Below are 18851 nucleotides of genomic sequence, written 5' to 3' on the forward strand. Positions count from 1 at the left end.
GATAGGTCCCTACTTCGCGACAAACAATGGCAACTTCGACGCCGCGAATCTCAACCTCTTGATAAACACTCGTAACTTCGATGCCGCGAAGCCATGCCCTTTTAGAGGCAACGACGCAACGCGCCTTTCATCATTTTTCTTTCCACATTCGTTCTTTCTTTCCCTTGTTCTCCGCTTTAAAAATGGTTTGCTTCCTTCTGTCTCTTTTCGTCAGTTTCTCTATCATTTGACATGAAACTGTCCCTTTTTACAAGCAACGCCGCAATGTCGTGACTCCGCGCAAGACGAGCTAAGTGTTCACTTCATTTGAAAATGTTTACTATGTATCAGTCAAGATTAATAGGAAAATTTTCACGAGAAAATTTTCTGGACACGTGACACCCATGGGCGCAGACATATTATTAGCATTATGGAATGTGACCCCGAGCACAGCGGGTGGTCTTCCAATGTATTTGAATAGGAACATTTTTTCCTTGGATGCAAAATGAGTTACTTGTCGCAAGTTAATAATGTTATAACAAGAGTTTCCGTAGATAAATATTTTTTCCGTAGGTAGATATTTTTGAAATTACGTTTTGATGATATTGTGAAGAAATTAAGATTACATAATTTTCAATAATTTTGCAATGCACGAATTTCTATCGAAACTGCGGCCAAAAATACTATTCCCATTCAAAATAACTAAGACTTGAATAGCGAGGTCACCGCCGGGGGTCAGGGATCAGACTCGAGGTTACCCTCACATTGATTCGCATTAGTCACGTGTCCAGAAAATTTTCCCGTGAAAATTTACCTATTAATCTTGACTGTGTATATAGGCGTATTATAGGCTGGGCTTAATGATATTTTAGCATCATCAATCTTATGTAAAGGCCTATGGCCAAATAAATGCGACAATTATCCCCACATAGTTTTAATATGATTTGCTACACTGTGATCATGGTGATATCCCTAATGATGAATGTAATAAACCAGTTAGCGTGGTTAATGAGTTCCGTAGAAGAGACTGACAAATAAATGAAAGAGAATAAAATAAAGATTCGGAGATTCACTTACAACAGACAACAATATGTGACTGGACGCGGCGAATCAGCCGTAAAGTCGGCCCCGGTCAATTTTGTTTTATTTCGTGTTTAGAAAATATATACCATAGGCTTTAAAATGGTATATCATTTGACTTCAAACGATATCCAAAAGCGGGGTTATGATTTGTTGAACTCTGTTCCTTCGACAAAATTGTATTTTTTATCGGTTCTACATGTGTCTCTTTTTCTACATTTCTGGTAATAAATATCCAACAGTCATAATTGGCGGTCATTTCAAATCATCCTAAAGTCAACGAGGTTCAGAAATATCCTCTCATTGTTCATTGTTGATTATACATTCCTAGAGAAAATACAATGCTTTGTTATCTACCACTTGAACAGGATTTAGCCAAAGCAAACAAAGACAAGAACTATTCTATAGAAATAGGTAGAAGCTTATTATCCTCTTCAGCAGTAGTATTATTGATTGATTTAAACAGCGTTTGATAAGATACTTGTCGCAACGAATTGATATACCTATGAATACGACCTTCACATACATTTTACACTTTAACTCAGAATACAATTTGCCGAGTTTACGGCTGATTCGCCGCGTCCACTCACATATAGAGGTTTTCGGTTTGTACTTTGCATACTTTGGTTATACTAGTTCTATTGCAAAATGACAACCTTCCTCATCCGAGAGGTCCTCACAATCACCTTTTCCATGACATGCATATTCTTCTGGTATGCAGCTTCCTCTATTAGGACATGTCAAGAAAGCCCATTGCATGGCAGTGATGGGTCACCTATTGGATATGTAGTTAAGGTCTGTGAGATTGATAGCAATTACATGAATTGTACAGAATGTCCCGAAGGTCGCGGAACCATTTTGAATATTCAAAATTTTCTAAATACTACTCACAGCCATCGTGTATTCTCAGTTGTAAAATGACAAACCTGAATTCATTGTGTAACTTACCTGCGGGACAATTTTGCTCATCCGAGTTGTCGCCACAATCATTTTCTCTATTACATACAAAATATTCGTCTATGCACTCTCCATTAGAACAAGAAAACCCACCGCATTCTGTTGGATAAATAGTAAAGTCGGTGAGATGTATAGCAATATTACATGAATTGTACAGAATGTCCCAAAGGTCGCGGTACCGTAGCCAAATAAACACGGTTGTTTGATGGCATGTAAAACCGAGTCATTTTAAAGAAAAGTTGAACAATGATGGCGCTATTTATCTAAAATCTTGTTTGCATCTCTACAAGGGTTAGACACTTTTTAAAAGATTGGAATGTCTGATTAAGTATCATGCCCCATTAATACATCTATGAGCCATGAATTGAGACACTTTTTTTAAAATTCTTACTACATTTAGTGGGACAAAGGACAATAATATTAATAGTCTGGCTATTTTCATCAGATATTTTCTAAACTGCTGCAACCGTACAGATTCAGACATTTAGTTCTGTGGAATACAAACTACAAATACAATGGGTAAGTAACTGCAACACAAATGAAGTTGTGACTATAAATGTGTGCTACCAAGATGTGCACAAACTGGGATTGATCGCATGGCACATCTGTTGGATAAGTAGTTAAAGCAATAATGTGTTACCAACTTTGGTGTTACTGAGTTAATTTACAGGCTCCATTAGCCATGCATATGTTGCACATTCTTCCGGTATGCACTCTTCATTCGGACAATGGGGATTTTGACAAGGTGCATGCGAAGTGAGTAAAAGAAAACTTGTTGGACATGTACTTAAGGTCTGTGAGATTTATAGCAATTACATGAATTATAACAAAAGGCATACAATTTAATTTTTAAAAGATTGGAATATCTGATCTCCCTCTTCTTTATTACTAAATATATAGCATGTATTTCAAACAAGGCAGTATATCCCTCATGGATACAAGACAAAATTTAGCATGATGCAGTTATGTCTACAGTAGAATTCACCACGACCTTTGCAGGACTTGAACCCCATTAAAATCTATTATTGTAAGTTCAGGTAATTTTTCAGTAGGGTTGGCAAAGGTCAAAAAATAGATTTTGCTTATACCTTGAGGAGTTGAAGTACTTTGGTAGTGTGTTACAGTGACGGGCATTGTTCGTCCATTTTTTGCTTGTTGCTATGGTAACACGCACAATAGTTTTAGGCAATTTTCAGTCAATTTCGGGGTAAAAAAGTGAAAATTACCCTATTTTGGCGTTCTAATTCCAGCAATGCATAACACATTTGTGCAAAAACCAACTGTTACATGATATAGATGCATCTTCATACCATACGAAAAAAGTTTTAAATGTTTTGGAAAAAACATTTTTATGTCTTTTTTGGAGCTGGCAACACTGCAAGTTTTCACATATTTGCGTCGAATGCCGGAGCACTCTGGATATTAATCTTATAGGAGGTGGTGAAGGTGACTTGGCCCCACTCATATCTGATGAGAACAGCTTGGGCACTTGTATAGATTGGAAGCAGTGTTGCCATAAAAAGATGCATATTGGTGATTTAAAAAAATGAGATTTTTACAGAATATGATATAATTTGCTACTCAGAAGCAGGTTTCTTAGAATTTAATGTATCTCTCCATATCCTTATGATATATGGGTCTTATGTGCACTAATTCCTGATGAGAAAAGCTTGTTGTATTGTATGTGTATGGCTGGCCACAAGGGGCATCCGGTGAGAGCAAAATTTAAAAAATATGGGATCATTGCAAGGATGAGAGCATGATTTTTGGCATTCGGTGAGAGCAAAATGTACAAAATACGGGGTCATTGGGTGAGAGAGGGACCGTTTGGATTTAAATTAGGGGGCGTTGGGTGAGAATATGACTTTTTTTTAAATGGGGTCTTTGGGTGAAAGCCAAAAGAAGCCTCGAAAATTGAATTTCTAGTTCTAAATGGTTTCAAATGGCTTTGTTATTTCAAAAGAATTGACAAAATTAATTATGGACGACTCGTTGCTGTTCAGATGGAAATATTAGGTCTTTGGATTACAAATCTAAAGGAAAAATGTGGGGTCTTTGGGTGACAGACAGAGCACGTGCTGCTAATGGGGTCTTTGGGTGACAGCGATGTTGAAAAGGGGGGTCTTAACAGCCCTACATACGCGTCACCTCCAAAGTGGGAGTGCCCCCCCCCCCTGATTTCAGCACATCACATCAAAGCTCCCATAGGGCGCCCCATTCCTTTTAAAGGAATTTTTATTTATTCCTAGCGATAAGAGAAACAACTTGAGATATATAACAACATGATAGGACCATTTCTGAGTTTTAGACCATTATGACCTTCAACCTCTCGTGGGAATCGTAAGGGGACATATAGAAAAATGGAACAATTCTAGTTTTAACATTTCAGATGTAAGGATGCCAAAACATTGGTTCAACTAATATATCAATATAATACCCCAAACACATAGCGCCATGTATACTATTAGGCATATAAACTATGCACATGCTTGCTACAATGCAGACGTCTTGGTAGCAAAATTGGTACAAAAATTTTACAATTACACAAGTGTGAAATATAATATATTAAAGACCAAAGTATGAAAATAACTGGCAAAATCAAATTAAATAATTTATATTGACTTACCTGTTGACACGGTAACAGCGACTGCAGCAAACAGACACAAAATGACGAGCAACTTCATCTTTCTGATTTGCTTACAAAATCTGGATCACAATAAATTATTTTATTTGCAGCTGATATTAAGCGATGTTTCTTCACTCGAGTCAGGTAGTGAAATGATTCATATGATGCTCCAAAGTCAAAATTGTAGGCATATGTATAAAAGTAGGCCTACCAACCAATCTACACCAGCTTGCCACGTGGTTCGAAATTCGTTAACTTTTAAATTAAATTTTAGAAATTGTAAGCCTAAAAGTACCAGCCAGTCTTCACCAGCTTATCACATGCCTCAAAATTCATTAACTTTGAAATTACATTTTGGAAATGGAACACTATTTTACATATCGTAATGTTTGCAGGTGTTATACCAGCACAAATATTTTCTGCAACACTGCATGTGCAAAGTAGGTCATAACCAAGTGAATTTTAAATTGAATTTTAGAAACATAAAAGTACCAACTAGTCTACACCAGCTTATAACGTGTTTTAAAATTCATGACATTAACTTTGAAATTACATTTTGAAATTGGAACACTATTTTACATAATTATCGTAATGTTTGCAGGTGTTATACCAGCACGAATATTTTCTGCAACACTGCATGTAAAAAGTAGGTCAAAACCAAGTGAATATTAAATTAAATTTTAGAAACGTTAAGCATAAAAGTACCAGTCAGTCTAAAATCAGCTTATCACATGCCTCAAAATTCATTAACTTTGAATTACATTTTGGAATTAGAATTTTAGTTTACATATATTTTCGTAATGTTTGCAGGTGTTATAGCTGCATGTGGAAAGTAGGTCATACACCAAGCGAATAGGGTGAGTGCGGCGTACCACACCTCCCCAAAGACTACGAACAAACCAGGTTGTTTACTAAAAAGCAGGATCAAACCCTTAACTGCGTTTCTTCATCCATTCTGATTTAGGCCTAAGGAGCATCCATTTGAAAGCTGGCAAACATTCGGAACTGATAAAATGGTGTAAATAAGAAAATAGGTTTTACCAGTAACTTTGGTCATTGATATTGATGATAGAAAATCAATAAAGTTTAGATTTGTTTCGCTTAATTTCGTCAAAGTGTGTAAGCCTACACATATAAGCCTTCATACACATTTCTTCACTTATTTAAGGGAAAGCATAGCTATGATTATAGAATTTATAAACAGCTTATTAATTATTTTGAATACTTAGTTTTGTTTGTTTTCTCAACGTATTAAAGCCATTATTATAACATTTCTTTAAAAATAGATTAGTATTCATTTTCAATAAAATGTTAGCATTTACTGTCAGATATGTCCCCTTTTAATTTTGAGCCGAACAAGTGAGGTAAAGCAAAGAAAATTGGAATTTACTACTAGCGCCAATGCATGTTACTCCGGCGGTTGTAATATGGTACGATCCTCTGGCGTGTGTGTGTGTCCCGCACGCCGTGTACGTAGGGGTATGTTGACATCGCATACGCGTTCGACTAATATTTCTATCGTAATAATAAAACGACGGTTCCGGCGGTTTATTCAAAATCTCGGACTTTGACAAAACTACAGCACCTAAAGTCTTGATTTTTGCAGAGAATCTTTGTTTACTAAAGTACATTACAATCGTGTAAAAACCTGAATTTAAAATTTTTTTGAGGGCGTTCTCTTCAGCAAATGTTATAATATGGCTATAAATCATATCTATATTAAAGCCATATTATAACATTTGCTGAGGAAGACGCCCTCACTGAATTTTTAAAATTCCTTTTTTTACACGATTAAATTGTACTTTATCGAACCAATATACCTTGCAAAAATCAAGACTCTAGGTGCTGTAGTTTTGTCAAAATCCGAGATTTTGAATAAAACGCCGGAATCCGCGCTTTATTATTACGATGGAATTATTAGTCGAACGCATACACGATGTTCATAACAGTACGTACGGCGTATGGGACGGTGATATAGGCCTACACAACAAAGGGTCGTACCACAACATGACCGAAGGAGTGGTACGTATTGGCGATATGTGCGCTGGTGTAGTAAATTCCAATTTTCTTTGCTTTGCCGTAGTTGTTCGGCTCCAAATTAAAAGGGGATATATCTCACAGTAAAAGCTAACATTTTATGGCAAAGAAATGCTGATCTATTTTGTTTGAAAATGTTATAATATTGGCTTTAAATCATATCTATATTAAGTTAATAATGTGTAAATTCACTCCTTTTTTCTCATTATGTCAGTTTCATATATTTTGTTAACATGTCATTAAGGGGTGGGGTATGAACGTTTGGACAGTATTTATTGTGGGACATGAGAGCACGTCAGACATATCGAATTGCATTCTGAATACGCAGAATGTCTTTCTGATATCAAATAATTTTCATTTTTTGAAAATCACAATACAAATTTTATGACAAATTATTAAAATTTGATATTTTCCACATTTTGATATATAACAGACCTCGAAGTAAATTTTATAAATCTAATGATATATTCTTAAAGTGTATGTAGCTGGGAGGAAAAGCCGACAATCAAGTGAAAATTTTGACCTTTCATATTGAAAATATGGATTTTTTCCCAAAAAATCCATATCTTCAATACGAAAGGTCAACATTTTCAATTGATCGTCGGCTTTTCATCCCACTTACATACACTTAAGTATAAATCATCAGATACTTCGAGTACTGTTAAATATCAAAAATATCAATTTTTAATGATTTGCCATAAACTGTGTATTACATTGCGAATTAAAATTATTTGATATCAGAAGGACATTCTTCGTATTTAGAATGCAATTCGATATGTCTGATGTGCTCTAATGTCCCCCAATAAATACTGACCAAACGTTCATATCCCACCCCTTAACATGTCATTAAGTTCATTACATTTTATTTTCTCAACTTACATAATCTTATCTAAGCTTTTCTTATCTTACATATAACCCGAAAGCTAACTTAAACAAACAAACAAACAAACAAACAATGTCCTTTTAAGGTTACGTAGGGTGAAAATTCCACTCAACTTGTCTTTTGTTTTTTATTTTTTATTTACAAAGTATATGTATTATATTAAACATCTCAGAGATGTAGATTGAAAAATTGTATCAACAAAGTATTTTTTAAAATTATTTTTGTTTATCAATATTTGCTCTAGATGTCCTACAGCACTAATTCTTTTTTTAAAGACAGTTCTTGTTTTAAAGGGGCACAACACTAAATCCTTCCGAATTTGGTGTAACTTATGGAAGAAAGAGAAGGGTTTCATTTTAAAAGGTGTTCCAACATTTCCCCTCTTCCTCCCCTGCTCTCGGCCAGCCTAAATTTGCCAATATGGAAACTCTAAATGGCCTAGATAGGCTTACTAGTATATTCGATGCGAGCAGGAAAATCATTGCAGATTTGAATGTTTCTGTAGTGCTTCATAAGCCTTATAAAGATGCACTGTAAATGTTTGCCAAATAATGACCCCCCCATTCTACCCTCCCCAGGACTATTTTCACATGTATTTCAATGGGACATTTATTTAGTAATGTGCCCCCTTATCATGCTTATAATGATTATTTTTTCATGTGTTGCCAGTGCATGAACCATACTTTTCTAAAACCACTGAAGCATGAGCACAGTCACTATGAACCACAATGTCCTCATCTCAATGGCATAGTTCAATAACCTTAATTAAACAACCATAGTGCAAAATTTGACCTCAAGTTTCAGAGTATGAGTTTTTGTACCCAAATTTTCAAAGGTCATTCAATGGACGTACAATGTATTGGGGTTAAAGAACTGCCTTAATAGATGAGCATGTTGTGGATCCTAGTGAGTGGAGCAAGAGTATTCAACCAGCACTATACTAGACAAAATCTTTAAAATTAAGTACTATCACCTTGGCCCTGGTAACACTAACTAGCATTGTAAACAACTTTGCAGATGGTTTGAACATGACATCGATAACTGGAAGTTTTGCAGGAATTTATCAATTTCTGCAAGTTTTGTGAAAATCAATTGATACTTCCCGTGTAATAAGGATTATCAGTAATAATACAGGAGCACTGAAATATTATGGGATTGTGAATTGATACTGTGAAATAGTGAGTACATGAAACTAAATTGTGCATATCTCAGAACTCCATTTTGGACCATTTGGCCTGATATGCTGAGTTAAAATAAATTATTTTTAATGTTCCCCTAGGCTGATTCATAAAATTTTGATATGCATGTGTTACTGGTTCCTAAAAGAAATAATGTAGGGAATAATTGTGTTGTCATTGCAAAAAATACGACATTTACCCTATCATTTTCATTGCCATTCTGTGAACATGTAAGCTTACTGTTTCAAATCAGGACGACCTATCAAAAGAATAAATAGGTACATTATTTCAATGGTTTCTTTGTATTAACACATATCCGAAATCGGTCCCTCTCCCCATATTTTCCTGGCCTCTTTCCCCCCAAAACGCGAAATTTAGATACTACAAAACGTAAAAATTATCAAGAATATGGACAAAATTTCACAAATCGATGAAATTATAGAACTTTACTAATTAAAAAATTGCCTCACCGAGGAGTAAAACAAAAATTTTGTCTCTCCGAGGTGTTGCAAAAAGGGTTTTTTTGCTTCATCCAGGGGCAAAAAAAAAAAAATTTGCTTCACCACCGACGTGCTATTAAAATTGACACAAAGGAAAAAACCTGGGGACATTTTTTTTCTGTTTTATAATAAAATTATCATTAAAAATGTTGAAAAATAGGACCAATAATAAATGCATCAACCCACCCGAAAAATGAATCAATCCTACGCGACGCGAACGCGTGCGAAAGGACTGCGCGTAGTATGCGAAATGCACAGTATACACAATCAGTGCACTCCGCGTACTTTTCTAACGGCTTTTCTGATTAGCTGTTTTGATATAGGAGTGTATGTATTTCAACCATACCATGTAAAGTTTAATCTCTTTGGCACAAAATCTTTATTATAAAGATTCAGTATAAATTCAGTATAAATGCATGCTTGTTACAAAGATGACGGGCTGGAGTACAAAATCCCAGATCATATTTGTCGTGCTTGGCTCTCTATATTGATGTTGATTGACGGTAAAATGCGACGTGTCATGTCAAAAGCAGACACTTTTGGGCAGGATCGTAAATGGACAAATAGCCAAAAATCTGCCCGGGGTGATTTTTTCACAATTTGGGTTTATTGCAAATTTGTGATGTTATTAATGTTAAAAATATTGTCTGATAGTTTCAGACCAGAAAATAATTGGCATCTTGTATTTTTTGAGATATTTTCAAGGTAATTCCTACTTCTCAACATTGTCGATAATATTTTTAAAGGCCAATATCTCAATGTCCACTTTTATAATATCATACGGTAACTTACGAACTCAATATCTTCGCTTACGAGTGTCCGATTTCATTGGGGAAAACAGCATTGTGGACCAAAATTTCTCTATATTTAAGATATATAAAAAACCTCAAAATTGATAACCTGCCCGAAAGTGTCTGCTTTTGACATGACACGTCACAAATATTAGACTATGGGCCATGGGCATTTATCTTTCACTTCTGTAGTCCCCTCTTCGGCAGAACATGAAAACATAACAAATCAAGATTAAAGATATGTTTTACTTAGCACATTTAGGAGTTATTTAGGGTTAAAAATGTGTTTTTCGTGATTTGTTTCCATTTTGCCCAAAAATGTCAAATATTAAAATAGCTGTAACTTTAAAAATAAATTGAGTAGAAGTTTCATTTCTATTGGAGATGTTACATGTCAGATGCATTTCCAACACTAGTGAATAAAAATGTCACAGCACAACACTAAAATATTTTAAAAAAATGGCAAAAATCGTATTTTTTTGCTATTTTGGCCATTTTTGACCTAAAAATGTTATTGACTTAAAAAGTATGTCATTATGTCAATCTACTTATTTGGAACAAAAATTGTCTGTGACCTATAGTTTTTTTTATCTATATGGGCCTTTTAATGATCACATGTGGACTAAATATGCATGATTTTGTGAATTTTTCCAATATTAGGCTGAAAATGTCATTTTTAGTAATTTTAACAAACTTTTCAGTGTTTGGAAAGTGGGAACTTCGTTTATATTATGGATATATTATAGTACTTTCGTTTTCAGCTATTTGTAGATCCACTGGTAGCTCGGTTTCCATGGCAGCAGCAATTATATCATCAATATTTGACTAATTTCAATGCAGCAAAATCATTTTAGTCAAAATTTTACTGCATTGAAAGTAGATAAAATTGCTGCTACCCCGGTAGTGGGCATACTAGTGGATCTTGAAATAGCTTAACATTAAAGTACAATATTACATTGTCATAATATTAACGCGGCTGTGTACTCTAGACATGGTTTCTTTCGCGAAATTGAGTTTTTTTTATATGTTTGTACTTTGTTATGTTTTTTATAAATACAAGGAATGAAAATCCAGATTTATAAACTCCAACTGCAATATTTTAAGGATTTTATTTCACTATTCCACTCGTGTTTGAAATTTAAAAGGAAAGAAAATCTTTGTTGTACCAGCAGGGTACACGCGCGCAACAACGCATCGCGTTGCGTATCGCGCAATTTGGTAACGCACAGATACGCTACTCATACGCGACGCACACCGACATCGCCTGGCTAATAATTATTTGGTGCAGCAGTGACATTAAAATGAATACACGGGATCGATACACGTGAATTGCTATGCACGATTTTGATATCAGACGAAAATCTTCGGATACTGAGTTAGACAATGATGAATATCTCCCGTAAATGAATTTTTCTCAAGAAACCAGATGTGGTCTCATACACTTGAAAATACGTGTTGAACAGATATTATAGTCGTTAGCGTGCGCTTTGAAAATTGGCCGTGCGCTTTGAACTCAAAATTTGACCAAGACTCTCAATTTTATATTGCGTTGGTCTTGTATGGACTACAGCGCACAGGAGGCTATAGCGGCACTCACTCAAGTGGAGAGAGTATAACCATTGACCGCAATGTCGTATACAAGCTTGCTCACAGAGCGAGAAATCAATTACCCCGTCTATGTCAGTAGCCTTAGTCAGGTCACTTCGCTAATAATATGCATCTCATAAGGTCCGAATAAAATGGTCATGGGTGGCTGTGGATTCAACCTACCATGGCGATTTCTACTATGAAGATATCGGGGCGATGTCACTGTGCGACGCTTATCTGCATGCGCGGCGCATCTTATGGAATTGAAACACCACGGAAGCACTGATTTCACAAAAACCTAGCGGTCAAATGGCTCCGTTTTAGCTGATAAAATGTGATTTTCTTCAAGTTCTTTCCCCCGATTTAAACATCAAGATATGAATAGATTTCGCCCAAACTTCTCAAGGGGCTGTGGATTTACCCGATGTTCACGTAATGTAAGGTAGAAAAACGAGAACTGCCGCATTCTCCTGTAAGCTTCGATCAAAGTGCAAAATGTGACCACTTTAAACTTCAACGGGCTTTATTTCAATGTTCATTTTCTCGGTAAAATGACGATTTAGGTACACGATAACTCAATAAATATAGCATCTATAGGTCAGCAATTATGCTCATCATAAAAAGCATGATTGACTTAAGAAACGGTTTTCTCATTTTTTTTATATTTTGGTCTATTTCCAATTTTAGGCATCATTTTGTGCAAATAGGTGGTTGTGAATTTTAAAAGTTCATTTTGATGCCTTATATGGTCAATATCTCCAAAAATAAGGCCAATATCAAAAAACTAAAAAAAACGTTTTTGGAATGGTGCCTCAAGATTAAGAAAAAGCAAAACAATAATTTTTGGAAAGAGTGTTTTTTTGTTATGATGTACCGAACAAAAATTGCCAAAATTCACTTTTTTGTGATTTTCTTCATAATTGTTGTTTTTACACCAAAACTGTATTTATATTGAGATTCATTGATGTCTTGCCTTTATAAAAATGTATACTTTTACATGTCTTGCGTGAATAATTACAAAGTTATGGCACTTTTACTACATGCGTATCTGAGAGTACACAGCTACCTTAAGTGACGTTCCCACTTTCCAAAAACTAACACGTTGGTTAAAATGGCCATAAAGGATCATTTTTGGCGTAATATTGGAAATATTGAACAAAAACATTTTAGTCCATATGTTAATTTGAAAGGGCCATAGGTCAAAAACTATAGGTCACAGGCATTCACCATCATTAACATTTTTGTTCAGAATAACTAGGATAACATAATGACATATATTTTAAATCAATAAAATATATATTTATTTTTTCCCCATGCAAAAATTAAATTTTTAGGTCAAAAATGGCCAAAATAGCAAAAAAATATGATTTTTGCCATTTTTTTTATATTTTAGAGTTGTGCTGTGACAGTTTTATTTACCAGTGTTGGACATGCATGTGACATGTAACATCTACAACAGGAATGAAATTTCTACTCAATTTATTTTTAAAGTTACAGCTATTTTAATATTTGACATTTTTGGCAAAAATGGAAAAAATCACGAAAAACACATTTTTAACCCTAAATAACTCCTAAATGTGCCAAGTAAAACGTGGGAACTTTTTGGATATTAATTCAGACATATCTTTATTCTTGATTTGTTGTGTTTTCATGTTCTGCCCAAGAGGGGACTACAAAAGTGGAAAACCAAGGGCCATAGAGAAGCATGGCTTATAGTCTATATTGTTAGGGAGGGCTAAATGGGAATAACGAAAGCTGTGATTTCCACGAATATTAACTTTCAAGTGTCATTTGGTATTTTTATAGGAAAAACATCATTTTCTTGATTTTGATATCCTTATAAAAAAAAGTGTTTGATGTTTTTTGATTTTTTGGGTCGGTCGTGTCTAGGCAAACAAACACTTTGTTTTTGGCCCTAGGAATGTCCGATTTCATTGGGGAAAACGGCGTTGTGGAGCAAAATATCTATTTATCTAAGATAATGTAAAACACTCAAAATTGACAACCTTCCCAAAAGTGTCTCTTTTGATATACCATGTCACATTATGTCTTAAAATGAATGACAAAAGAGGAAATTGTTTTTTAGATACCATCGTCACGCGAGACGAAATTAACCAGAGATTAGAAGAATGATAAATAATTATGTTTAATATATTGATCCAAATACACGTAGGCCTAAGTAAGACCAAAGTAGGAACATAACCAAGAAAACCCAATTTAACTCACCTGTTGACACGGTAACAGCGACTACAGCAAACAGACACAAAATGACGAGCAACTTCATCTTTCTGATTTAGTTACAAAATCTGGATCACCAAATAAATTATTTTTTTGCAGCTGATATTAAATGATGTCTCTCCACTCGAGTCAGGTAGTGAAATGATGGAAATGATGCTCTAAAGTCGAAATTGTAAGCATAGGTATAAAAGTAGGCCTACCAACCAATCTACACCAGCATGCCACGTGGTTCGAAATTCGTTAACTTTTAAATTAATTTTGGAAATGGTAAGCCTAAAGTACCAGCCAGTCTACACCAACTTGAAATTACATTTTGAAATTAGAATATTAAAATTGGTGACAATATGTTTTTACATTATTAACATATTGCAATTATTTGCAAACTTGTTGGCAAAAAATAAATAATGACGAAACGAGTGTCGACGCCAATCTTTTGAAATTAACAAGGCCATAGAAATAGACCTACGTTGTTGATTTTTCGAAAATGTCAAAGCCGCAATCTTTATTCTTAAAGTAAATATGTCTGTTTTTTAACACAAATACTTTAATAATTTAAAACATTCAATATATTTTTTTCAACATATATTTTGTTATACGTGTTTACATCACATAACGTGAAAATGTCACAGTATTCTACATGCCATTATGCCGGTTTTCCTCAATAATGGTCACATGTAGATTGTTGAAAATAATCAGTTAAGGGGTGAAGCTGGTAAGGTGACGATCTCCGAAAAGTTTTTCGATAAATTCATTAATTTCTCAAAAAGTAAAAATCTCAGTTCAATAAATAATGGTTAAAATGAAAGCCAATATTGGGGGCCTAATTATCGTATCATTATAATAGGTCTGGCACCAATGCAAGCATTTGTTTCGGTGTCCCAAGTTCATAGTCAAATATGCTGACGCTATTTTTACAAATCGCCTGGAATTGCATATTTAGGTTTCAGCGATTGCTGAAAAAAGATGGGTATGTTTCTGAAAAGCGTTTCCGCTTGGAATGTAGATGGCTATTGTGGAGCTTAATGTCCGTGATTTTAATTTATAAGCTCTTTCATTGACAATTTGTAACGTCTTTTGCACAGCATGCGGGTCGCCTGCTTGAATCCCGATATTTTAAAAATTATGGGTTTTTTTAACCAAACAACCAGCCAAAAGAGTTCTCTAAACTGTCCTCTAACCGCAGATAACATTAGATCGACTGTGCTATCGGTAGAATTTAAACGAGAACCAAAAGTGTTCGCCAAAGTCATGTAAAGATGGACTATCGCGGAATATGGCGTTTTAGTAAAAAGTTGCATTTTTGCCAGTGCTTTTACTGTTCTTGCTATGAAGAACATTATGAACTTACCTCCAACGTAGAACATAGTTGGCAAATATATTCCGGTTCAACTATGACTTATTCCAGATCCTTGATCTTTGCTATTGGCAAACTTATGAGCATATTTGTATATTGTAAAATGGCGAAAATATTGCAAAATTGCGCACTCCACCAGTCATACGTTAACACCTAGTTACAACGTGTCAATATGTTGTCCTTTCCGATTCTGACAGAATGCACTGAGCGTATTGGAATTCTGATTCTTTCCCATATATTGATTGATTTTAAACAATTGATTCGAACCAACGTCCTTGATCCTACTGTATAATGTCTGTGGTAATGTGTTGAGAAGTTTTTGGATCTTGACAGGCGGCGAGTGGCATGATAGAGCCGGCAACTTGTGAAACCGCCCGGCCGTATGGTATTTTGTGGGGTTCATTATCGAACCCCAACAGTTTTAGCATGTATTTATATTATTTATTAACATAGGCCTATTTGTTTGTGATATTTCAAGCGTTTTAAAATTTCAAATCCCATTCAATTACACGGTTGACTATGGCAATTTACTGAATTTAGAGAATGCACAGCGACCACCACCTGGACCTTGATCAATTTTGCAACAGCTGTGCTCAGTCTGGCGTAGGCCCTATAATAAGCGTCTCTTTGTTATTTACATTAGATAAATGAATGGGGAAAAAAGAGAGTTTATTATCGTGAGTTATACCGTAGGTTTGTTGGTTTAGGAATATCGCTATGTACAGCTCCAAGATATAGTATAGTGCGTTTTATTCTTTAATTTATCCCATTATTTTGGCTGCAACTGGACATAAACCATTTTTTACAGTTATTACTTATATTATTTCTTCATTTTTGGTAAACCGAAATAATAAACTATAAAACCATTAACTGATGGAATATATTTCCTATAAGGCGCGTGAAAGGCGATTCCGAGTTTATCGTCCCCCGCCCGCGGCACTTTTTGGAAACCAAAAATACCCGCGTCAAATTTTCAAAAATGCCTAATAAATAATTCATTATTTCCAAAGTATCAGTGTTTTCACCAGTTTTAGCAATTGGAAACATATATTTTCGTTTGTAAAACATATATTCATAACTTGGATGCAAAACCAGGCTCTTTTCTAACTTTTCTAGTCCTAACCCATATAAAAAACATGTTTATAAATCAAATGTATGAGTTTGGCTTTAAATCAACACGCATTTTAGGTCAATAATGAGATCTGATGAAATAATGAAAAATGAAAAAGTCACCTCACCAACCTGGAAAAAAAAGTGACGATAAACTCGGAATTGACTTTCATGGGCCTATATACTGTCATGTTGGTGCAAAGTAGAGCATTTGAGATTGTTCATCAGGTGGTAAAAGTTGTTCGTGAGAGCATCCTATGTCCCGCTGCCTTCAAATTGCAAGCCGTAACCATGGTAACAGTGAAATGTTGAATGATACCAGGCAGCTGTTATCACCCACCCCTCCCCATAAACACAACACACGCCCCTCACATCCACACACCTCGCTCTGCTTTCACTTTGCAATGGAGCTTATAACTCCCCATTAAGAACTCACGAAATCATTTTGTATTCTTACATGTCAAAACTAAGCATAAGCATGCCATTATCTTGCTATTCGGGGGAGCACTTCAATTATATGAGAATGAGGCCTACTAATCTCAAAAGACTATTCGGCAACATCATTAGTGATAAATATCATTAATAAAAGTTGTAAATGAAACAATAAAAGCGTCTGAATTAGGATGACGATAGATCCAATGGAAAAAAGTGTGTGTGGGGGGGTGGGGGAGAGGGGTACGGTGGTGGATGGCAAACCATGTGTTCTGGGTGATATGTATGAGTTATTAAGTGATATCAGCGAAAGTATAAAATGGTAAAACAAATTTAAATTGTATATAAAATGCCGAAAAATGAAGGATAAATCATTGTCATTAGATATTTTAAAACGTTTTGGCAAGAACCGAGGAAAGCAGCAGTAGGCCCTATTGATAAAGTTGAAGCCCCGTTCAAATGCATGTAGCTAATTTCTCTACTGAGTAGAGAAATTACAGATTCATGTAAAATAACTTAATGTTTTGCACATCGAAACTAACAAAGGTGCTGGGCAAGGTGCTAAAATCTAAATTTTGCTGATTCATGGATTTCTACATTCTCCGGATAAAATCATTGAACATGTTTTTTACAGCCCTACATAGGCCTACTACGCATCAGTCACCTTCACCATAGACCCTAGAAAATAACGCCACTGAGCGCCCCCGGACAAGACAAATTTCAATACCAGTTAGAGGTACTTGCCACTGAAGCGTGATTAATATTAGCTGCTAGTATTGCATAATATTGTATCGTGTGCACAGAAGAAAAAAAATATTACTATAGTCTGGTCAGTACTAAAAGCGCAGAGTGATTTTATTTATTGTATTTTTAATAATTATTAAAAGAACCACTTTTTAGGTAAGTTACACAGCTGAAGTTGTGATAGTATTGAGATACAACAATATCATGGTATAAACAAGAATATGTTACTTTGGTAAAAATTTCTATTGTCTCTACCCTTAAAGCCATAATATGTGAATTGCTCCACAGCCACGGTGCTTTGCTCCACAGATACACCTTATGTGTTCTACTTTTTACATGATTGTAATGCCCAATTATTGTTTACTAAAATACCATAAATTACAATAAGATTTAACTTCTACATAAATCTAACATTAAGTTTGTTCATTAAATCATCTTCTTCTGTTTGAAATAATAAGTCTATTTAGGAACAAAAGCAAATTGTTTTACAGGTTTGCCCGGCCCACATTGTGCATTTTGGGGCAAGTTGTTATTTGAAATAAATAATAATAATTATGCTAAAACTCATGGGAAATCATGCAGGGTTTTTTTTTATTTATTTTCTTTTTCCATTTTTTTTTAACATTGTTTTTTTTTTTTTTTTTTATTTTATTTTTTTTTCCCAAAATTATTTGTGCGGAAAAAGTGAAAAACATTTGCAATTTTCTTTCGATTACTGTTATATTGTGAAAAACTGTACAGCTGTGGTGTTGGTCCAATATGTTAGGAAAACTTTCACTCGCAAGGGTGACAGTCACCGACAGTTCTTGTCGCGATTTCGTCTTTTTATTTGTCACAGACGACTTGACCTTTTGAGGTCATTGGTAGACTTTTTAACCAGTCGTTCTGTTTTAACAACAGTTCGCCTGTTGAAAATATAAACTTCGACGTACGTGATACGAAACTAGAGAGATTGCGGAGAGGCGTTCACTGCAAACGCCATACGGGTTACGGATTTCTGCATTTTGCGGTAGAACGTCATAGTCCCGTTCACATCCAAACTAGCCTCCTACACAGCCAGTTTGTGTCGGCCCTAACGCTCGTCGTTCCTAGTATGTTCGTGATAGCCGCATAGAGTCTGAACCAAGACTATGTGTAAACGCAATTGCAATCATGATGGCGCTATGCTGAGACAAATAATCTAAAGGTAATAGGAAGCACCCATTGATTCACCTTGGGTGCATCGAACCAGAGAAGATTATCTTCTTTCATCGAACTACTTTCCTCGGTATTGATATGCAAATACGACTGGCTGTATCTATAATGCTCTAAGCATTTAGTCCAGATTAGTGATATTTGAGTTTTGCGGGCTATTG

The 18851-nt window shown here is 35.1% G+C and overlaps 1 protein-coding gene across 2 annotated transcripts in view; it reads right to left on the minus strand.

Annotated features, from left to right (window-relative positions):
- LOC140163195 (uncharacterized) overlaps positions 1–13984 on the minus strand; it is a 30397-nt gene extending 16413 nt beyond the window's left edge. The window contains exons 1-2 of one of the 2 annotated variants that reach the window (XM_072186590.1): positions 13845–13984; positions 2008–2115 (exon numbers count right to left, since the gene is read on the minus strand). In XM_072186590.1, the coding sequence (XP_072042691.1) occupies positions 2008–2115; positions 13845–13902 (166 nt within the window). In that variant the 5' untranslated portion in view covers positions 13903–13984. Of the gene's footprint in view, positions 1–2007; positions 2116–4642; positions 4783–13844 lie in introns of those variants that run through there. The other variant, XM_072186589.1, reaches the window with a different exon arrangement.
- Positions 13985–18851: the final 4867 nt, after the last annotated feature.

This window comes from Amphiura filiformis, chromosome 10 (assembly GCF_039555335.1).
Source record: "Amphiura filiformis chromosome 10, Afil_fr2py, whole genome shotgun sequence".
NCBI classification, from domain to species: domain Eukaryota; kingdom Metazoa; phylum Echinodermata; class Ophiuroidea; order Amphilepidida; family Amphiuridae; genus Amphiura; species Amphiura filiformis.